The following is a 22,527-nucleotide window of genomic DNA, read 5'->3' as shown; positions in this document are numbered from 1 at the left end:
ACTTCAAAAAATTTAAAAGAGAAATAGCACAATATGTCATACAAAAAAAGCTATTCAGTGATCACAGGTGAGAACATTAGAAGTTACATAATAAGAGCTTAAAATAAAAATTTTAGGGATACCTGATTGGCTCAGTCAGTACAGCATGTGACCTTTGATCTTGGGGTTGTAAGTTTTTTTTTAAATTTTTTTCAATGTTTATTTATTTTTGACAGAGAGAGAGTGAGAGAGAGAGAGAGAGGGAGAGACTGAGCATGAGTGGGGGAGGGGCAGAGACAGAGGGAGACACAGAATCAGAAGCAGGCTCCAGGCTCTGAGCTTTCAGCACAGAGCCTGAAGCGGGGCTCAAACTCACGATTTGTGAGATCATGACCTGAGCCGATGTTGGGACACCTAACCAACTGAGCCACCCAGGTACCCCTCGGGGTTGTAAGTTTGAGTCCCATATTGGGTAGAGAGATTATTTAAAAATAAAATCTTTGAAATAAAAAAATAAAAACTTTGTGTTATTGTTGAACTGAAACAATCTGCGGGGGTGTATGTGTCTAGAATATTAATGTGTGATTTCTCTAACCCTATTCTTCCTAATCCTTAAAAAAACACCTAGTTAAACAAAAATGGGTCATCTTGAAGAAGAAAAAGTCACCAAGGTGACATGCAGTTTCTAGGGTGTAGGCAAAAAGAGGATTTGCTTTGGTCTGGGGATGGAGGCTGGTACTGGTAGTCAAGAAGCAATCAGCTGTCACACTTTAAGAAAAACTCAGAAATAAAAATAAAAAATAAAGATGCAAGTCGGTAGTAAGAAGAGCAAAAATGGCACTGAAAAATGCAGCAAAATCCCCAAAATCCAGATACAGAAGAATCAGAATAGAATAGAGTTCTGCTGTCTTGAAAGGACAGAATGAAAAGAGTCACCAGTCTCACTGTCTTGGCTAATGGACTTTAGGCAAAGGAGGGTCATCCTCCAGCTAGACAATAGCAGAAGTCACCCCAGCAAACTGCGTTACCAGGACAAAGTTTTCATGATCCTCCTGCCTATAGGGTTACCTCAGAGCTCACCCACAGACTTCAGTGTGAAATGAAAGTATGAAAGAAACAAATGAGAAATTCCATTTTGTGGGATTATCAAACTGACCATGACATTAAAATAGTCCATTATTTATTCCCAAAGAATCAACTTTATTTTTTTTGTAACTTTAAAAATATATAACATAATCATAAAATTAAAAATCTGAAAAAATAGAGAAACAAATCAACCATAATGTATCCACACTAACCCAACACTATTAGCATTTTGCTGTATTTCTATTTACATCTAATTGTTTTCCCTACACATATTTTTTACAGTTTATGCATTTATTCAGTAAACGTTTTTGAGGGCTTATTTATCAACCAAGTGTTTTGCTATGCACCAAAGATGAAACAATCATTTTATTCTGACAATTTTTTTAACCTATTAGTAAATCATAAATGCTTCCATTATGGAAATGAAATCATGAACCTCATTTTTCTAACTTTTTATTGTTTTCAATACACATGCAGAAAACTGCACAAATTGTAGCGTTACAACAATAAATGATCAAAAACTGAACACATCCATGTAACCACATTCAGGTCAGAAAGTACACTACCAGCATCCTGGGTATCTTTAATTATTTTAAAGATTAACAACAGGACTACCTAGTAGTTTCTTCCTCTCTGTAGTTCATTCTCTTTCTTCCCATACAGTTGGTGCAGAAAGATCAGGCCTAGAGGTAAGGCCTAGGTATTAGGAGTGAAGATCAGGGGAAAGAAAACATGGAAGTGCATGCTCACTGACCTAACCACCTCTCTACTAGGTTTCAAGAGGGATGAGTAAAAAGAATTTTAGAGATTTGTCTATAAATCAGTCCAAGTAGGTCCCGAGCAGAGGCCCCAGATAAATACAGACAGTACATTAGCTGGAGTTTCCCATCACGTGGTACCTAGAATTACGGTGGTTGGCAACGACCAAGCAGGATTTTATAAGAATGAATCCTGGCCTCCTCTGATAGAATGAAAAGAATAAAACTTAGACATATTTTACAAAAAAGAAAGCTGAGGACCTGAGAGAATGTAAGCATGCATTAGCTTCTTTTCCAGCTATCCGTTGCTGCATAATGAATGACCCCAAAACTAAGTTGTTTAAAACAACAACCACCATTTATTATCTTTCCTGGTTCTGGGGTTGACTAGCCAAGGGTCTCACTCAGGGTTCCTCACAAAGTTGCAGCCAGCTGGAGCTGGAGTCATCCAGAAGACTTCTTCACTCATGTGTGGTAGCTGATGTTGCAGGGTGGCTGAGGCCTCAGCCAGAGTACTACTCATGGCCTCTTTGTGTACACCGGCCTTGCTCCTGTACAGAATGGCAACTAGATTCCAAGAATACAAGGCAGAGGCTGCATCACCTTTTATGATCCTACCTCTGAAATCACATATACTATTTGAGCTGTAGTCACAGGCCCATGACAGGCGCCAGGGGGTATAGGCGGTGACACAAACACTGTAACTCTCCATGGGAGGAGTATCAACATTACTTTGTAAGATGAGAACGTGGAGATCTTGTTGCAACCATTTGGAACACACACTGCACAGATGCTCATCCTACATGATTCATCCTCGTAAACCCCCATGATGGCACTTATCATACTATGTGAAACTGTCTGCCTGTTTCTGACTCATCTCTTCCACCATAGTATGAGCTTCCTAAGAGGAGTAACTAGATCATTAGAGTAATCTTTGTATTCCTGACACTTAGCAGATGCTCAAAAATTTAATGAATCAATGAACAAACAAATGCAACTCAGACTTAAAGAAATATTTTTTAGGTGCGCCTGGGTGGCTCAGTCAGTTAAGCGTCCTACTTCAGTTCAGGTCATGATCTCGTGGCTCGTGGGTTCAAATCCCGCATCGGCCTCTGTGCTGACAGCTTGGAGCCTGGAGCCTGCTTCGGATTCTGTGTCTCCCTCTCTTTTTGCTCCTCCCCTACTTGTGCTGTTTCTCTCTCTCTCTCTCTCTCTCTCTCTCTGTCTCTGTCTGTCTCTCTCAAAAATAAACATTAAAATTTTTTTTTTATATTTTAAAAACATGTTTCTAAAGTATCTATAAAAAGTTCCTTTATCTAAATCTTATAGGCTGAGTCAACCTAAAAGACTGTCAGCTTTTAGATTTATTAATGATTTTTAAGTTTCATTAAGAATATATTCTCACATCTGACTAATATAGCTTTCCCTAAGTAATAAAGTTGCTACTGATGCAACCATTATATCCAACAGCTAAAAATGTATTAGCAACACAAAATGCTCACTTTAATATATATTCAGAATAACTTCGGGATTTATTTTTTTCCCTTGAAATTGATGAGATATTTTATGACAAGCACCCTTGAAAGGAAATTTATGTATAACATCACTGTGGCTAAATATGCCAAATGAAACAATTTAAAACCACTCCAAGAACTTAGTGTACTCAAGTGCAAACATACAATTTAAAAGTATTTTTATTCATAAATTACATATTATTTTATGCTATTGGGTATAGGTCATTCAAATCTAAATTATCACTGTAAAATCAACTTATTTTCTTTTTCTTGTCAGGAAATGTAACCAAGATGAAATAAAATTATATAATTCAAAACTCAAAAATTAGTTAAGCTATTCCTTGGCCTAACCAAGGCACACACACATTCAACTCACCAAAGTACTTATTTAAAGAACACTATGCCTTGCAGTATACCAATGCTTAAACAATTTCACTACTGTCCCAAATATCATCAAGCAGTCCTTAATCTGCTGAGACTTTGGATATAATTCTGTTTTGATCACATGTCTCAAAAGGCATTACTAATCATGAATCTCTGCAAACAAGAACAGATGTTCACCAACAGCACTTACCAATTAATATCTGACCACTCTTCATAGCAGATCCTCCTGGCAATAGGCCATGGACCACAAGTCTCTCTCCACTGCCCTGTTTTCCAGTTTTTTTCCAGCTCCACTTGGTCTGATGAATAATCCCAACCAGTACTTCCAGAAGCTTCAGCTGCTCTTTGGCTTTGGTCACAGTTAACTTTTTGGGGTTTACATAAATATTCACGTCTTTGTATCGCTGTTGGACAACCACTCCTGTTTTCTGGTTGGACTGATGCTTTAGAATGGACACTGGTTCATTGTCATTGCTATTTTTTTTATTGTAGCGCTTGGGTAAAAGGCTTTTACTTTTTAAAATTTTCGTAAACCGCTTGAGTTTAGGTTCATACTTTTTTCCTTCTTTGTAATCATCCTCTTCAATTATAATCTCATTTTCACTAAACCTGACATGGTTCACAGTAGGAGTCTCAGGAAGAAGGCTTTCTTCTTCATCCTCACTCAATTCCAAATAAAATAATTCTCCATTTCTCCGCACACTGTCCAGCCATTCAGGTTCAACATCACTATGAAAAAGAGAAAAGATAATCTGAATAGCAGCCAACATAAGAAAAATAGCTACGTCTTTTGGGCACAGGTGGTACAGAGAGGTGGGAGGTGGTGAAAATTCTTTGATTCTTTCAAAGTCTCCTTGCTATTTCTAATTTATTGTAAACATCAACATTATTTCCTAGGATGCTTTTTGTAGAGTCTTGAAGAAGTGGGGTTGGAGGACAGGGATCAAAAAGGCACCAGTGATAGAAAAAAAAAAAAACAAATAAAAAGGAAATGGCCTCCTTCTAGAATCTAAGGGTATTTTTTATTATTATTTTAATTCAGCCTCTGTATGGTTATTGTTCACTTTAGACATTTCACTGGATAATAATTTACATTAATAGTTGATTATGCAATTATATCCAGAGATAAGCCATTTGGAAACTGGACACAAAAACATGGTATTTGCACAGAAATAATTCATCGTGGCTGTCATGTTAAATGAAAGCTAAAGCCTACCACTATCAATAAGATTTGTTTATACAATAAACTTCCAAAAAAAGAAACATTCACCTCACCATAAAATCCTTGCTCAAAATGACCAGTTTATAATCACAGTTAGTAACGATTGCTTCCATAACTTATAATTTCTGTAAAACTCCTTTTTGTAAATAATTGTAGTAAGAAAAGTAAACCACATATTACATAATTTGTCACGTGATTGCTTAAAAAAAAACCTTTTAACTGGGAAGTAGGCCACCGAAAAAAGCAAAAGTATTGCTATTAAAGTGACTGAAACAGCGTTAAAAAACAAAATGCTCATCTTAAGGTAACAAACCTAATCATGAACTCTACCCTGCCTGTTCAATGTTACGAACACCCTACCTTTCAAACTGCTATTTTTAAAATTTTTTTTTTTTCTTCAACGTTTTTATTTATTTTTGGGACAGAGAGAGACAGAGCATGAACGGGGGAGGGGCAGAGAGAGAGGGAGACAGAATCGGAAACAGGCTCCAGGCTCTGAGCCATCAGCCCAGAGCCTGGCGCGGGGCTCGAACTCACGGACCGCGAGATCGTGACCTGGCTGAAGTCGGACGCTTAACCGACTGCGCCACCCAGGCGCCCCAACAAACTGCTATTTTTAAAAGCCAAACTGGTTACAGTGAAAAATATAATATGTAAAGAGAGTCTTTCCGAAACATCAGCTGTAATATCCTGATGTAAAAGGGTATAATTTGTGTTCTAATCATTCCATCAAACAGACATTTCTGTTTCTGCAGTGTTTATTAGCAACTCTGGTTCTTTTAAAAGTTAGCTATCTCTCTAAAAACTATGAAAATTAAGCTCCTAAAAATGTACTCTTCTATTACGCAACTCTGAAACTAACCACTGATCTCGTTTGTGGTTGGTCATTAATACATAATTTTCAACTATATACTAATGGCTAAAAAAAAGGCATAACTAGTCCCAAATATCAAATGTGTGGCATCATTTTGGCACCACTTAGCGCCAGGTATTAACCATTTATCAGTTGGTTTAACCACATCTATCTGCATCCACAGAAATTCGTATTTAATAACTCTGCAATTCTACTCTGAAGATTCTAAATAAATGTCTCCAATCATAAAAAACTTAGATAACCATGTATCATAATTTAAAATGGCAAAATGTACACATCATGATTATATACAATTACTTATGAAGATATGTATCAATTTAAAAAATGAATGAAATTATTTGCTTTATAATCTCACTCTTTTAATTTGGTATGTTATTTGTATTAGAACATGTGACCCCAAAGAAATACTTTTCTCCCTATGCTAAACATGAAGATGTTTCATCTTAATCTCTAAAATTTGAATGTGAAACCATTTTTAGGCTATAACTTAAAGACCTTTTTAGGTGGGGGACAGGGGGCACAGGGCATTTCATCATGAGCAAATTCACAGTGCCAGGCGCTTGTAAAGTACTAGAATTATAATGATTAAAACATCAGTTCCTTCCCTTGTCTTGTGGGGAAGAGGAAGTGAGAAAGAATTCACAACAATACATGAGGTAGATGCAAGATAGAGGTCACCTAGTTTAGCCTGGGAAGGAGGGTGAGGTTGGGGAGAATTTCTAGCAGAGGAAACACAGAAGTTAAGTCCTAAAAGAGTAAGTTGCTGGGAGGAGGTATGGTGGGGGTTAAGGGGAAGAGGAAAAGAGAATTCCAAGCAGAAGTAACAGCATAAGCAGAAGCCTTGAGGGACAGTCTCCATGGCCTATGTGGACAACTAAAGCTTGTTGATAGTTGCCAAAGTAAGGATAGAGGGAACATACCTCAGCATCATAAAGGCCTTATATTAAAAACCCACGCTAATATCATCCTCAATGGGGAAAAACTGAGAGCTTTCCCTCTACAGTCAGGGACAAAACAGGGGAATGCCCACTCTCACCATTGTTATTTGACAATGTAGTGGAAGTTATAGCCTCAGTAATCAGACAACAAAAAGAAATAAAACGCATCCAAATCAGCGAAGAAGTCAAACTTTCACTATTTGTAGACAACATGATACTCTATGTAGAAAACCTGAAAGACCACCAAAAATTGCTAGAACTGATTACAGTAAAGTCATAGGATACAAAACCATTGTACAGAAATCTTTTGCATTTCTATACACCAAATGAAGTAGCAAAAAGAGAAATCAAGGAATTGATTCTATTTACAACTGCACCAAAAACCATAAGACACCTAGGAATAAACCTAACCAAAGAGATAAGAGATCTGTATGCTGAAAACTATAGAAAGCTTATGAAAGAAATTGAAGAAGACACAAAGAAATGGAAAAACACTCCATGATCATGGATTGGAAGAACAAATATTGTTAAAATGTCTGCACTACCCAAAGCAATCTATAATGCAATTCCTATCAAAATACCACCAGCATTTTTCACAGAGCTACAATACACAATCCTAAAATTTGTATGGAACCACAAGACTACCCGAATAGCCAAAGCAATCTTGAAAAAGAAAAGCAAAGGGGGAGGCACCACAATTCCAGACTTCAAGATTTATTACAAAGCTGTAGTGATCAAGACAGTATGATACTGGCATAAAAACAGACACAGAGATTAATGGAACAGAACAGAGAACCCAGAAATGGACCCACTATTATACAGTCAACTAATTTTTGACAAAGCAGTAAAGAATATCCAATGGAAAAAAGACAGCCTCTCCAACAAATGGTGTTGGAATAACTGGACGGCAACATGGAAAAGAATGAAACCAGACCACTTTCTCACACCATACATAAAAATAAATTCAAAATGGTTGAAAGACCTCAATGTGAGACAGGAAATCATCAAAATCCTAAAGGAGAACACAGGCAGCAACCTCTTTGATTTGTGTCGTAACAACTTTCTCCTGAGGCAAGGGAAACAAAAGCAAAAATGAACTATTGAGACTTCATCAAGATAAAAAATCTTTACAGCAAAGGAAACAATCAACAAAACTAAAAGGCACCCTTCTGAATGGGAGAAGATATTTGTAAGTGACATATCAGGTAAAAGGTTAGTATCCAAAATCTATAAAGAACTTAACCAAACTCAACACCCAAAAAACAAATAATCCAGTTAAAAGTGGGCAGAAGACATGAATAGACATTTTTCCAAGGAAGACATACAGATGACCAACAGACACATGAAAAGATGCTTGATATCACTCATCATCAGGGAAATACAAATCAAAACTACAATGAGATATTCTTCACACCTGTTAGAATGGCTAACATTAACAATACAGGAAAATAACAGATGTTGGCGAGGATATGGAGAAAGGGGAACCCTCTTACACGGTTGGTGGATGCAAATTGGTACATCCACTCTGGAAAACAGTATGGAGGTTTCTCAAGTTAAAAACAGAATTACCCTACAATCCAGCAACTGCACTACTAGGTATTAACCCAAAGGATACAAAAATGCAGATTTGAAGGGATATATGCACCCCAATGTTTATAGCAGCATTATCAACAATAGCCAAATTATGTAGTCCAAATGTCCATCAACCAATAAGTGGATAAAGAAGATGTGGTGTATATGTATGTATATGTGTGTGTGTATATATATATATATACATATACATATATATGTGTGTGTGTGTGTGTATATATATATATATATATATATATATATATATAATGGAATATTACTCGGCCATCAAAAAGAATGAAATCTTGCCATTTGCAATGATGTGGATGGAGCTAGGTATTATGCCCAGCAAAATAAATCAGTCAGAAAAAGACAAATACCATATGATTTCACTCATATGTGGAATTTAAGAAACAAAACAGATAAACACACGGGGAAAGGAAGAGAGAGGGAAATCATAAAACAGACTCTTAACTATAGAGAACAAACTGAAGGTTGCTGGAGGAAAGGTGGGTGGGAAGTGGGCTAAATTGGTGATGGGTATTAAGGAGGGAACTTGTGATGAGCACTGGGTGTTGTATGTAAGTGATGAATCACTAAATTCTACTCCTGAAACTACTATTACGTATACTGTATGTTAACTAACCAGAATTTTAGTAAAATCTTGTACACAAAACAAAACAAAGCTAGTCAATGGTTGCCAAAGGTGGGGCGTGACAGGAAAAGTAGTCAAGTCCTCATTTTGCAAGACCTTTTAGACCATGGCAAGGGGTTTGGATTTTGTAGCATAAGTAAGAGGGCATCAATGAAGAGTTTTAGGTAGAGATTTAGGTGTCAGATATCCCTGGATAGATCTACTTTGACAAGAGAATGGAAGAAGAATTTAGGTAGATAAGACTCAAGTCAAGAGAATGGTTAGGGAGCTGTTTTAGTAGTCCAGGCCAAGATGGTACCTAAAGCAATGGCAGAAAACATGGAAAGTAAGAAAAACATTTGAGAAATGCTTAAAAATCACTGGACTTTGAGACTGTTTACATGAGATGATGAGAGAAGGAAGGAATTAATGTCGACTAGATTTCTAGTTGGTGACTTTATTTTCATGCATCTTTTTATACATACATATGCACAGACTCATTTTATATAAATGTGACCATAACTATAATACATGTTATCTTCCCTACCTACTTTTTACTGACATAAACAATATATCCACGATACCCATGTTCTTAAAATCATAAAATCATATAAAAACATAAAGAGGATTATTCAGTCATTGTTTTTGAAAAACCAGAATTATTATATACTCTTTATATATGATTGCAATTGCATACATTTTTCAAAAGTGTACATACATATGTATATGTATATATACATACATACCTTTATCATTTATCACTGAACACTACAGTTTAGAAACCCCTAATGGCTGCATTAAACCCTATCAAGGATGTAGCACTTCTGGTCATTCACCTCCTGATTAGCTTTGTGTTCAGTTTTTGTTTTGCTCTTATGGATGATGATACAGCAACCACATATTTATATTTATATTTATATTTATATTTATATTTATATTTATATTTATGCTTATACTTATATTTATACTTATATGTTTTTACCCAAAGACCATATCAATTCACATTTCCACCAGCAATGAATGAGATCCTTTTTCCTCACCTCTAAATTTAAATAATACTTCACTTTAAGAGGAAGAAGAAATTAAAAGAAGAGAGATAAGTGGAACAGGAATAAAGACAAGGAAATGAATGTATGAGACTCTGAAAACAGAAGGCAACATGTATAGTAAAAAGAAAATGAACTGAGAAGTCACAAAGACCTGGATTCAAATTCTGTTCTATTGACATTTTTACTTTTCTAAGCTTTACCTCATCTCTTCTAGAAAACAGATTATAGCAACTTCACATGGCTGTTACTAACAGTAAATTAAAAAATGTTAGTTCCTTTCCTCTTGCTTGGCAGAGTCAAAAATGTAGAGAAACTTACAACTTTATTAGATACAGCACTCATACTTCTGCACTCTTCCAACCCCTGGCAATAAATGAAGATGTCTCCAGTGATCTCTACTTGCTGGGTTCCAGCCTAAGTGCTGTTGGCATAAAAAGCAAAAGATGCTGCCTCTATGGCTCCCATAGTTCAGTATTCCTGGAAAGCTCCTTATTCCTACTCTGAATGATTAATTCCTATTTAGATGCATCAAGAGCATAACTGATTAAGTGCTAGAAAGCTTAACAGAGTTGTAAAGACTGTACTCCAAACTAGTTCTAACAGGAGAGGGTATATTAAAAACAACTACAAGGAAAACCCAACCTTTCACTGCAACTATTATTCATAACAAAATTAAAGAAATTATTGTTATATGTTTATACTCCCTACTCCAGGAGATGGAGCTTAATCTTTCCTCCCCTTTAACGTGAACAGGACTTAGTGACATGCTTCCAAAGAAGAGAGTATGGAAAGTGAGAAATAGTAACTTCACAGTGATGAAACCTTGCAGACATTACCTTAACCAAGTGATCCAGGTTATGAAAAACAAGGAACAACTAAGAAACTGTCACAGACCAAAAGAAACTAGGGACACTTAATAACTAAATGCAATATGCTACCCTGGATTAGATCCTAGAACAGAAAAAGGACATAAGTAGAGAAATGGTGAAATCCAAATAAAGTCTGGAGTTTATTTAACAGTACCGTACTAACGTTAATTAATTTCTTAGTTTTGGCAAATATACCATAGTTGTATAAGATGTTAACATCAGGGGAAACCGGGTGAAGGATATATGGGAACTCTGTACTATGTTTGCAACTTTTCTGAAAATTTAAATTTATTCCAAAAAAATGTTTATTTTTAAAAAGGCATTAACTCTGGCTGCTTTAATTCAGATTTTTATAATATAAGAATGCTTTAATCTCTTTTCTGAGATACTATGGTACAAGCTGCAAAGTTGTCATTGTGTAAGTGTCTTTCAGTGAGATTACTTTGTTTATTCTACTTGTTTTCTAAACAGAAATAACTGTATATTCAGTCTGCTCACAAAGTTTGAGAACACTTTAATTGGTTTTCAAGGCTCGGATGTAGTAAACATGAGTAGAATCCTTCTTCCCAAAGACAGACTTGCTAATTTGCAAATAAGCAAGTTCACTTACATAAACTGTAACATAACTATATTAAAGAAAATGAACTTCAGATAATGCAAATAAGTTTCTCAATTCATATTCAAGAATTCTATACTAATACTAATTTTTTTCTTCTAAATTATTGAATCTCTCAGGTCTTTATGTTGTCAGTATTTTTCATCAATTGGTAATATTAGAATTTTCTTAGCCATCACAAGAAAAGTTATGAATAGTCAAACCTACTGGTTCATTTCCTGAAGGAAAACAGACTTGTGCTACTACTCCAACCCTGTTACAGAATTTTTTTTTTCCTTTTTAGTAGGCAAAAGCACACCAAAGTGGCCAACACACATAGTTACATGGTGCTAATATGCACAGCAGGACAATTCTAGGGACAGAGAAAAACCACACACAATAAAAACATCATGACAAATGAATACCGTTTCTCTCTGGTGTTTGTTCAGTACTGGTCTATCCATGCTTTTCTGTGCTCTGCCTACCAGCGATATCTAATTTTCATCTATGAAGTCTTTTGATTGTTTTCTAAAAGAAAGCCATAATTTTAATGGTTAAAATCTGTCATAGCAGCTTGAGGGGTGGGGAACCTGGGATGGACTGGTATTCTTTCTAGCCTAGCCACAGTCACCATTTACAAACGTAAAGCATATTAGAGAAAAGGAGGGGATCAATCAGTAAACTAGTCACTGTGTACTCACTGCACGAAATAAATTTTTACATCATGAACACATCTCCATTGGAACTATGCTAATGACCCTGTTCCCAGGACCACATTCCCTACCTCCAACTCTTTCAGCTTAATGGAGCATGTTACATATCACTAAGTTTAGAGATAAGATCTGACCCTGAAATCATAGACCAACAAAAACATTTTTTGATAGGGCATTTTTGTACTTTTAAAGATGTCAGACAGACAGAAGGCTCATCACCTAGCTTAAATGCAAGTGCCAAAACAGAGGAACAAAAACTGCTATAAGAAAGTCAAGTTTGGAGAAATTAAGTCTAAGAGGTATCAAAAAAGGCTGTAGGAGAAGGTAGCACTTAAGTGGGACACTGAATGATTTTGACAAGATAGGAAGCAAAGGTCTTTCAGAGAAAACAAAGTAGGTAAAAGTGTAGGTGTGAAAGTATACAATATGTATGAGAGAGGGTGTATATTTCCGTGTAGTAATGTTATGTACTGAATGTTTGTGTCCTCAAAATATGTATGTTGAAACCCCACCACTCAATGTGATGGTATAGAGATGGGACCTTTGGGAAGTAATGAGGATTAGATGAAGCCATGAGGATGGAGCCTCGTGAATGGGATATGCTCTCCTAAGAGTCTTGAGAAAGCTTGTTCATTCCCTCTGCTCTTTGCCATGTGGGGGTACAAACAGAAGTCATCAATCCACAACTTGGAGGAGGGTTCTGACCAGAACCTGACCGTACTGGAACAGTGATCTAGGACTTCCAGCCTCCAGAACTGTGAGAAATAAATTTCTGTTGTTTATAATCTACTCAGCCTAGGGGCACCTGAGTGGTTCAGTCAGTTAAGTGTCTGACTTCAGCTCAGGTCATGATCTCATGGTTCATGGGTTCGAGCTCCGTGTCGGGCTCTGTGGTGACAGCTCAGAGCCTGGAGCCTGCTTTGAATTCTGTGTCTCCCTCTCTCTGCCCCTTTCCTACTCACACTCTGTCTCTCTCTGTCTCTCAAAAATAAATAAACATTGAAAAAATAATTTAAGCTACTCAGTCTATGCTCTTTTTAAAATAGCAGCCCCAGGTAAGACAAGTAAGAATACAGGTAGCTTTAAAGAAGGAAGATCATCAAAACTGAGATCAGAGAGGCTTGGGACAGATCTAAAACAGCTTTAAAAGCAAATATGGAATTTATTGGGAGGTGACCAAGCTTTTGAGTACTATAGAAAAATGATTTAGTATACTTTTTTTTTAGAACCATTTTAAGTTCATAGCAAAATTGAGCTAATGGTACAGAGATTTCCAATATACTTTCTTCCTCCTACATGCACAGCCTCCTCCATTATCAACATCCCCCACCAGAGGGATACATTTGTTACAACGGATAAACATATATTCATACATTATAATTACCCCAAATCCACAGTTTACATTAAAGTTCATTCTTGGTGGTGTATATTCCATGGGCTTAGGGAAATGAATAATGACATGTATCATCCATCACTACAGTATCATACAGAGTAGTATCACTACCCTAACACAATTATCCCATTATTTTAAATTTTAAAATAAAAACCAGAATAAATGAAGGCCCGTAAAGCTTCTCAATACCAGGAAGATAGTTTTCATGTTAAAGGAAAGCACATAGGGGACTTCTTTCTTCTTTTGTGCATATTTGAAAATTTTCAGGAAAAAAAAAGTTTGATTAAAAGGAGGAAAAGCACGTCTTTAATAGGTCACCTACACAAAGATTTCATAGAAATGCTTGCACATTCAGGCTTTAGCTTTCTCTTTAGCCACACTGCCCCTTAGAATACATAGCATTTTCCATCCTGGAGATATGGAGGACGTTGGGAAACCTCTGATGAAGACGAGAAAACTTGCTACAAGAGGCAACTCTGGAGCACCTGGGTGGCTCAGCTGGTTGAGCATCTGACTCTTTAAAAAAAATTTTTTTTTAACGTTTATTTATTTTTGAGACAGAGAGAGACAGAGCGTGAACGGGGAAGGGGCAGAGAGAGAGGGAGACACAGAATCGGAAGCAGGCTCCAGGCCCTGAGCCATCAGCCCAGAGCCCGACGCGGGGCTCGAACTCACCGGCCGCGAGATCGTGACCTGAGCTGAAGTCGGACGCTTAACCGACTGAGCCACCCAGGCACCCCGAGCATCTGACTCTTGATGTTGGCTCAGGTCATGATCTCACTGTTGTGAGACTGAGCCCCACATTGGGTTCTACACTGACAGTGCACAGCCTGCTGGGAGAGGGGGAGAGAGAGAGAGAGAGAGAGAGAGAGAGAGAGAGAGAGAGAATCTTAAAGCAGGCTCCAGACTTAGCACAGAGCCTGACAGGGGATTCAATCACACGGCATTCAGATCATGACCTGAGTGGAAGTCAAGAGTTGAACACTCAACCAACTGAGCCACTCAGGCACTCCTGTACACTTTAAATACATGAAGTTTATTGTATGGTAAAAAATCTCAGAAAAAAAACTGTAAAGGACATATTTCCCTTCTTCTCCAGTTATTCTTATTTTCAGTGGAAGTTCCTTAGCTTTTTATAGCTAAATTCCCTTTTTAAATTATCCCTCTTTCTGTAAGTCAAGCTTTTAAAAAAATCTAGCAACAACAAAAAATTCACTTTGAAAAAACCAAAATCTAAGTTATAAAATTGAGAACTCTGACCAATCTGTACTAACCAATGTTGCCTCAAAAGTTGAATAACTGGAAAACCACAGCAAAGGATGCCAACCACAAACCTAAACCCTAACCTTAACCCTGACCCTAAATCTAATGCTACCCCTAACTAGTAACCCCTAAATTCTACCCTAATCCTAACTGCAACACCAAATCTAACCTCTGGAGAGCTCTCTGAACTGCAGGGTATGAGACATATACTCTCACCCTAATCCTAATCCTAGCTCTAAACCTAATTCTAACCCAAACCTGAACACTAACCCTAACCCTAACCCTACCTCTAAAGCCATTCCTCTGGAGAGATCTCTGACCTGCAGGATAACAGGCACATAACCTCACCCTGGCCCTAATCCTAACTCTTATTCTAGCCCTAAACTGAACCCTAATCCTAGATCTGAGGGGTAAAAAAGAGTTGGTATATACACACACATACACATCCACAATGGAATAGTATTACTCAGCCATAAAAAAGAATGAAATCCAATGACATGGATGGAACTAGAGAGTATTATTCTAAGTGAAGTAAGTCAGGGAAAGACAAACACCATAAGATTTCAGTCATATGTGGAATTTAAGAAACAAAACAAATAAGCCAAATGAAAAGAAGGAAGGAAACAGAATTTGTAGTATTTCTAAAAATAGGTGTGTACAGATCAAAACAGTTAAAAGAGAAGGAAACCACAGGAAAGGAACTTGGCATTATTAAAAGTAAATGTATGATTTCCATTGTTTCAATACCAAAACTAGTCATTGATTTCCTCAACTCATCTACCAGTATTATCTCTGAAGTATCCCCAGGGACTTGCCAATGTGTTTTCTAATCTAAAATTGTCCTCTTATATAAGTCTTAAACACACTTACTAAAAGTACTTCACCAGAACATACCCTAAAGTAATTTTATCCCCAAAATGATCACCTTATTCTGTATTGACAATCACATGCAGCTCAAACTGGTTTTTGGTTAGAAAGCATGTATGAAATAATAATTACCAGAAAGAATATGCAATAATTAACTATTAGGACACTGAAAGTTAAGAATATTTTATATGAATAAACAACTAGCATAAACTTCCTTTGAAAAAAATTTTTTTTAATGTTTATTATTTATTTTTGAGAGAAAGAGAGATAGAGCGTGAGCAGGGGAGGGGCAGAGAGAGAGGGAGACACAGAATCCAAAGCAGGCTCCAGGCTCTGAGCTGTCAGCTCAGAGCCCGATGCAGGGCTCGAGCTCAGGAACCACGAGATCATTACCTGAGCCGAAGTCAGATGCTTTAACCAACTGGGCCACCCAGGCATCCCTAGCATACTTCTTCAATATCATCCATGTAGGCAATGAAAAACAATGGGCAATTCGGATCTCTTAGCTTCGATGAGAAAGATTAAGTTCACATCCCAATGCCTTTGATCAAAAAGTGATCTTGTCCTTGGGATGCCTGGGTCACTCAGTTGGTTAGGCATCTGACTTTGGCTGAGGTCATGATGTTGCGGTTTGTGAGGTGAGTTCCGCATTGGGCTCTGTGCTAACAGCTCAGAGCCTGGAGCCTGCTTTGGATTCTGTTGTCTCCCTCTTTCTCTCTGCCCCTCCCCTGCTTGTGCTCTGTCTCTCTCTCTCTCTCAAAAATAAATAAACATTTAAAAAAAAAAAAAAAAAGAAGTGATCTTGTCCAAACTGGGAAGATCACCTCTGCATTGCTGACTCTGCAGATTAGATAGGTAAATAGGAGCAGAACAGAAGCCTACCTGGTCAGATCAGCAAATCAATTCCCATGACCTACACATCAAGAAGGGGTAGACATAAAATCTGAATCTTGACAGGACTTGAAACATAGACCAGCAAAACATTTTACAAAAGGGACTTACTGTACTTTTACTATTAGGAGGATAAAGACACTGGAACTTCTGGAGTGATGAGTGAATGATTAATGTAGAAAGCTTAATGACCATTTAAATCTATATATATATGAAATACACACATGTATTTTGATTTACAAAATGCTTTGAATTAACAAGCTTTCCTAACACAAGGTCTCCAGATTACTCATTTCCTAGGAATTTAAGTGAGGACTAGCTCATTTGTCTTCATTCTATTAAAATCAAGGTACTACATTCGAAATGAGGCCTCCTAAATCTCTACACTGATTTAGCTGTGTGACCATGGGCAAATTACAGATTCTCTCTGGGCTAAAAGTGTGTGATTCTAAGATGTAGAGAAATCAAGAGCTTGAGTCTCACAAGATCTATGACTCCCACAGCAAGACCAAATAAGGTTTCCCATAATCTATATTTCCTTCCAGTGCCTCTCTTGATAACCATAATTTTGTAATTATTTTTTAAATGACCACAGCAGATTACACAAAATACTTGATCCTCTAAAATCTGTTCAAGTCTTCAAGAATATAATCTGTCCTCATTGAGCCTCTAGAGTATGGTAAGCAGCCATTAGTGACTGCTCTTCCCCTATGCTTTTAACGATAATGGTAAATTTTTTTTTACATACCCATAGGTGAAAATAATTGCCAAGTAACTTTTAGTCCTAAATACACATTAAATACTTGTAACCATTTATTCCTAAATACACTTAAAATGTCATCCTAAAACTGAATGTGCATGGTAGTCTATTATGGGATTGCTTGATGTTTTGGCACCTAAACCTTTTCACTATTAGTCATTTATTTCAAGCTACCACTAATTTACTTTTCCAGAAAGGTCTTAATCCTTAGCAGTAAGGGATAGATTCCTTCAAAATTAAAGAGACACTGGGTCTTATGAATCAAAATATTTTTTTCATTATTATTAAAGATTAAAAAGTGGAAAATAATATTTAGATATTTTGTATTTTAAAAATTATGTTACGACATTAAGTAGAAAACCAGAAAACCATGAGAACGTGTAGGAAAATACAGCAGAAATACCCCAAAATGCTGAGAGGTTGTCCTTGATGGTGAAGACTATCAGTGGATTTTAGTTCTTTTATATATATCCATTTTTATAACAGGGAAAAAAATCTAAATAAATAGTTGACTTATAAAACGTGTAGGGTATCCCTCCACTAAAGTCACAAAGATTATAACACCAGAGAAGAAGACACTGACATAGGAACGAAGAGTTTTGTGAACATTCTAACAGATATACAGTTAAATATTACAGAACACTCCACAAAGAGGAGAACCTTATCTGATAATCATAAAAAACCTAAAACAGCAAAGAACGGCACGTCATTTCGGCTCACGTCCCTCACAATTGGAACGTGGCTCAAATAAATCCCACTAATTATAGAACCTCAAACACTCAATCCCAACTACTCCAACACTCTGGCAGGCCGCCCCCCCCTCCCGCCGCCGCCGCCCAAGTGTACACTCTCTGGATTGAAAGAATGGACTTAATTGTCCCTCTTCAAGAATCTTACTCATAATCACTACTGGTTGAGGAATATGAACCCGAGTCGTTGACCCGATCTTCATAATCGCAATCCTCATCTTCTTGTGAAGCATGGTCTCCAGGGAGCTCATCTGGGCTCTGACGGGAACCATACGAAACCGGAGACGCCATCATCAAGGATGCAGTAGTTACTAGTAGTGTTAATTCAAATCTCGCAGCAATGGCTCGCCGTAGCCGCCATGTTGTCTCCGCTAGGGAAAGGGCAAAGGCCACGTGACCGCCAATCCTTGGCTGCAATTGGTGGCAGCTTGAGTTGCCAGGGAGACGAGGAAGCTTTCCCGAGAGAGAGAGAGAGAGAGAGAGAGAGAGAGAGAGAGAGAGAGAGAGAGACGGAGCTACTGAAAGAAGCCAACGAGGTAAAACTTCCAGGAGGGCGTCTCAGTTGGAGGAATCTAAGTAGTTAAAAACTTCACCACTTAGAGTCTCCTAAACGCACTCCTTTAGAGTACTATAGTTTATTAACAGCGGAGACCCATTTTTTTCTTCCCCTTTTCTAGTTTGCACTTTGCCCTATGTTTCTAAGCCGAACAGCTGCCCAAAGCCGTAGAGGCACTCAGCTTGGGGTTCCCATGAAGTAAAGGAAACTCCTCCGTACCTTTCCCCAGGGCCTCTGCATCTGTGCTGGGAAGGGAAGCTTTTAAGCAAAGTCCACTAGGTGTAAATGTAAATACGCTCCAATGTTTCTTTGGTTTTCTTACTGTTTCACAGTTGCAAACATTTGTATAGTTTTCCCTAGCAAATGTTGTAAATTGCTTAAAATAAGAGGCAATGTGAAATCAACTGCACGTTCATTTTGTAATTTTATAATTTGATGAAGTATTATCACTGAAATTGGAAATGTAAACTGGTAAATTTTATCGGTAATTTACGAATACCTACAAGTATTTTTTTCTAAGTACAAAATAATAGCTAGCCTTTATTGAGAGTCAGCCATTTCTCAAATTACTTGTTCTATTGATATACTATACTACGTATTCACATACTATGAAGTAAAGATCCTTATACTAATATAAGGAAACTGAAGCTTGGGTTATTCATCTTAATGGTCACATGGCTAGAAGGCAGCCAAGCCACACAAAAATTGAACCTGTCATTAACTACTTGATTATATTTCGTCCTCAGGATCTAGTAATTCAACTATTACAGATCTATTCTAAGAAAATAAAGGTTGTAAAAACAATTATAAAGTTTGTGAAAGTGGAAAGCTGAAAGCAATCTAAATATTCAACAATAGGGGAAAAGTTAAATAATACACTTTTCTATATGAAATATAAATATTATGATAGAAGTATTTTCAAAGAATAATGCAAGGGGGAATATTCATGTTATAACAAGTTAAAGGATATAATATTTTATGATCTCAATGGATGAGTGCTGGAGATTCAACTTAAATTGCATTAATTCTAAATGTGTTTTTTCATAGTTGTATACCAGCTATTGAATATTGTTTTGTCTTAATTTGAATCAATTTATAAAATTGTTTTTATCCTATATGAGAGCTATAGAGCACAGAGCTTATAACTGTTTATTTACATTATAATTTTAAAAAGTTTAATTCATTCCTGGAAGTCCACAACAGATTTTTCTCTTTTCCTTAAAAGAGGTCTATCTATCATTCAGACTGGAGCACAGGGGACTAGTTCATAACAGGATAATGGGGCAAAAGAGGTCCTTGAGGTAGCAGGAGAATCTGGTGTCTACCAGACAGATGGAAGGACATGACCTTGCTGACATGTCTTCTTTAAAACTGGATCCTAAATGAAGGTGCAGGTGTGGATGCTGATTTGCCAGTTTTAGTCAGGAAGTTGAGACACTCTCCATACATAATGGTGTTTATTTTCTCAGGTAAGTAGAAGGTAACCTTGCCAGGTGAAAACGAAGGAGGGCAATGGAGTTAGAAGTTTGAAGAGAATGGATCCCCAAAGGAAGGGAAACAAATATTTCCATCAGCACTGAGGCCCAAAAATGTAGTTACTTTTAAAATCAGAGAAACAATATTATTTTTTAAAAAGTTGGAATCAATATAATAGTTATACTTGTTTCATGTTAAAATATACATACTTATTCTCACCACAATCTCCAGTGATAAAAATTTTAATATTTTAAAAACATCTTATTGGAAGTAAAAAAAAAAAAAGACATTCTAAATATTAACAAAAAAACCCACATTTCTGCATATAAATGACTTTTTTTTCTCTATAAACAGCTAATGATTTCATGCGCTGCTCAAAAACCTTCAACGCCACCCCATTAGAGAATAAATTCCAAACTAGGTAGTCTCTTAAAAAAAAAAAAAAAAGATTGCAATTCTACAAACAATTGAGCACCAATTAGGAATTAGATGCTTTATTTCCTGCATTAATCAAGTTAATCAAGTGTGCCCAACTTGCCAGATCAAAAGAACCCCTGGGGTTCTTGTTAAACATAGAGATTTTAAGACCTGTCCCACCTCAAAAGGATCAGAATCTCCAGGGAAGTTGCCCTAGAAATCTCTGTTTTAAACAAATGCTCTCACCCCTCAATGATCCCTAGATTAAGGTAAACTTGGGAAACACTGCCCCAAGCCTTCCCTCAGTTCTAATTCTTCATATCTGCAGGCCCACTGACCGTTTCCACAATAGGCTAGAAACCACTCCCACCTCCTGATTTTGAGCCTGGCAGACAGAGCAAATCAACCTCTCCAAGCTTCACTTTCTTTATTGGTAAATTCAGATATTGATATGTACTTCATAGGACTGTTTGGAGGTCTAATAAGTCAATGTATGTAAGATACCTAGCACATAAAGTATCAATAAAACTTAAAACTATTTTATGGATCATTTATTTTACTCATGCAGTTCTCTCATTGTGAAATGCTACATTTTCCTTCAAGACCCAATTCTAATAGTACCTTTTTCAAAAGATTTCTCACACTCTTTTCCTATCTCAGTGACAATTCTTCTTTCCACCTTCCCCTCATATCTAATAAAGTTTTATAACGAGTATGTCTGCCTAATGTCTGAATTATTTAGGAATCTTTGCTACCAAATGACAAATTCCTGGAGGTTATAACTGGGTCTTTTTTGTTGTTGTTTTCAATCTTTCATCTTACATAAGGTTGAACAAGAGCAAGAGGTGCCACATAAAAGTATCTTTTACGAAATCTTCTTCACACTAGATATGTCTCTGAGTTAACTTCCGTGGCTAGTCTACTTCCATATGTTAGATTAAAAGACAAAATCTGCACCCCCAGAAGGATACCACTTTCCTGAGATTTCACAAAAGAAAAAATAGGAGCAATCATTTTATATTCTTATTTAAGTCTTCAGGGTGTGAAGCTTATCAGATTTCTAACTTTATATGTCATATTTGTACTAAATTAATATTTAACAACCTTAGATATACTAGAGAGGATGAAGAATGGAAAAGATTAACTTGCTATTTTCAGGGCCTTTTAAAAAATACTGACTTTGTTTTATACTTAGCAATTGCTGGTGACTTAAAAGAGACTGGGGTATATTCTCAATTTTTATTTTCCATTACACAGATGGCCAGCCATCTCTGAGAACTAAGTATGTTTAGTTTAATATATATATATATATATATATATGACATATATATATATATATGACATAAAGTCCTTATTTTCATATTTTACTCCCTCAGTTAGGCAAACAACACAACTCTGACATAAAATACACCAGATAAGAACATAATTAAATATTTAGTATTTTTGGCAGGTTCAAGAGTTCTTTGCCTGGTGGTAACAGAAGCTAGCAATGAGAAGTAAATGAAAACAGGGCCACATGAGGTCATGTCCATTAAAAAATTTTAAACTGCAAGGAAAAAATTTACAGAACTTAGCATTGTTAGAAACTAATACCATCTTAACTATGAACGTCGAAATAATTCATGAGGGGTGTGGTAATCCTGACAACCCCAATCATTTAAAAAATGATGAATAATAATTTGGTAGACCAGCAAAACAGCATTTTAAAAACTGAGGCATCGTAATGTAGGATTTTTAAAATTTGAGATAGTCATAAATGAATAACATTTCAGCAATCCAATGTTTATAGAATTGGATTATGATCTAAGATTCTAATTTTCCTTTATAAAAATTGAATTGCCTGTTAAAATGTTTGGAACTTGTTCCATAGAAATCGTGCATTCTCTATTTGAATAATAATGAAATACAGATGAGAACACAGAGGTAAACATAAAAGTAACTGAGGTAGATGGCACAAAGCTCAACCCCAAA

The 22,527-nt window shown here is 36.6% G+C and overlaps 1 protein-coding gene across 1 annotated transcript in view; it reads right to left on the bottom strand.

The window, feature by feature from the left end:
* Positions 1–18,398, bottom strand: part of INTU (inturned planar cell polarity protein) — an 88,277-nt gene extending 69,879 nt beyond the window's left edge. Inside the window, exons 1-2 of the mRNA XM_047091957.1 lie at positions 18,256–18,398; positions 3,912–4,450 (exon numbers count right to left, since the gene is read on the bottom strand). Of these exons, the coding sequence (XP_046947913.1) occupies positions 3,912–4,450; positions 18,256–18,398 (682 nt within the window). The remainder of the gene's footprint in view (positions 1–3,911; positions 4,451–18,255) is intronic.
* Positions 18,399–22,527: the final 4,129 nt, after the last annotated feature.

This window comes from Lynx rufus, unplaced genomic scaffold (genome assembly GCF_022079265.1).
Source record: "Lynx rufus isolate CCGP_SWC_20201006 ecotype Redwood Valley unplaced genomic scaffold, mLynRuf1.p SCAF_3, whole genome shotgun sequence".
Lineage (NCBI taxonomy): Eukaryota > Metazoa > Chordata > Mammalia > Carnivora > Felidae > Lynx > Lynx rufus.
This window is presented reverse-complemented; position numbering and strand designations above follow the sequence as displayed.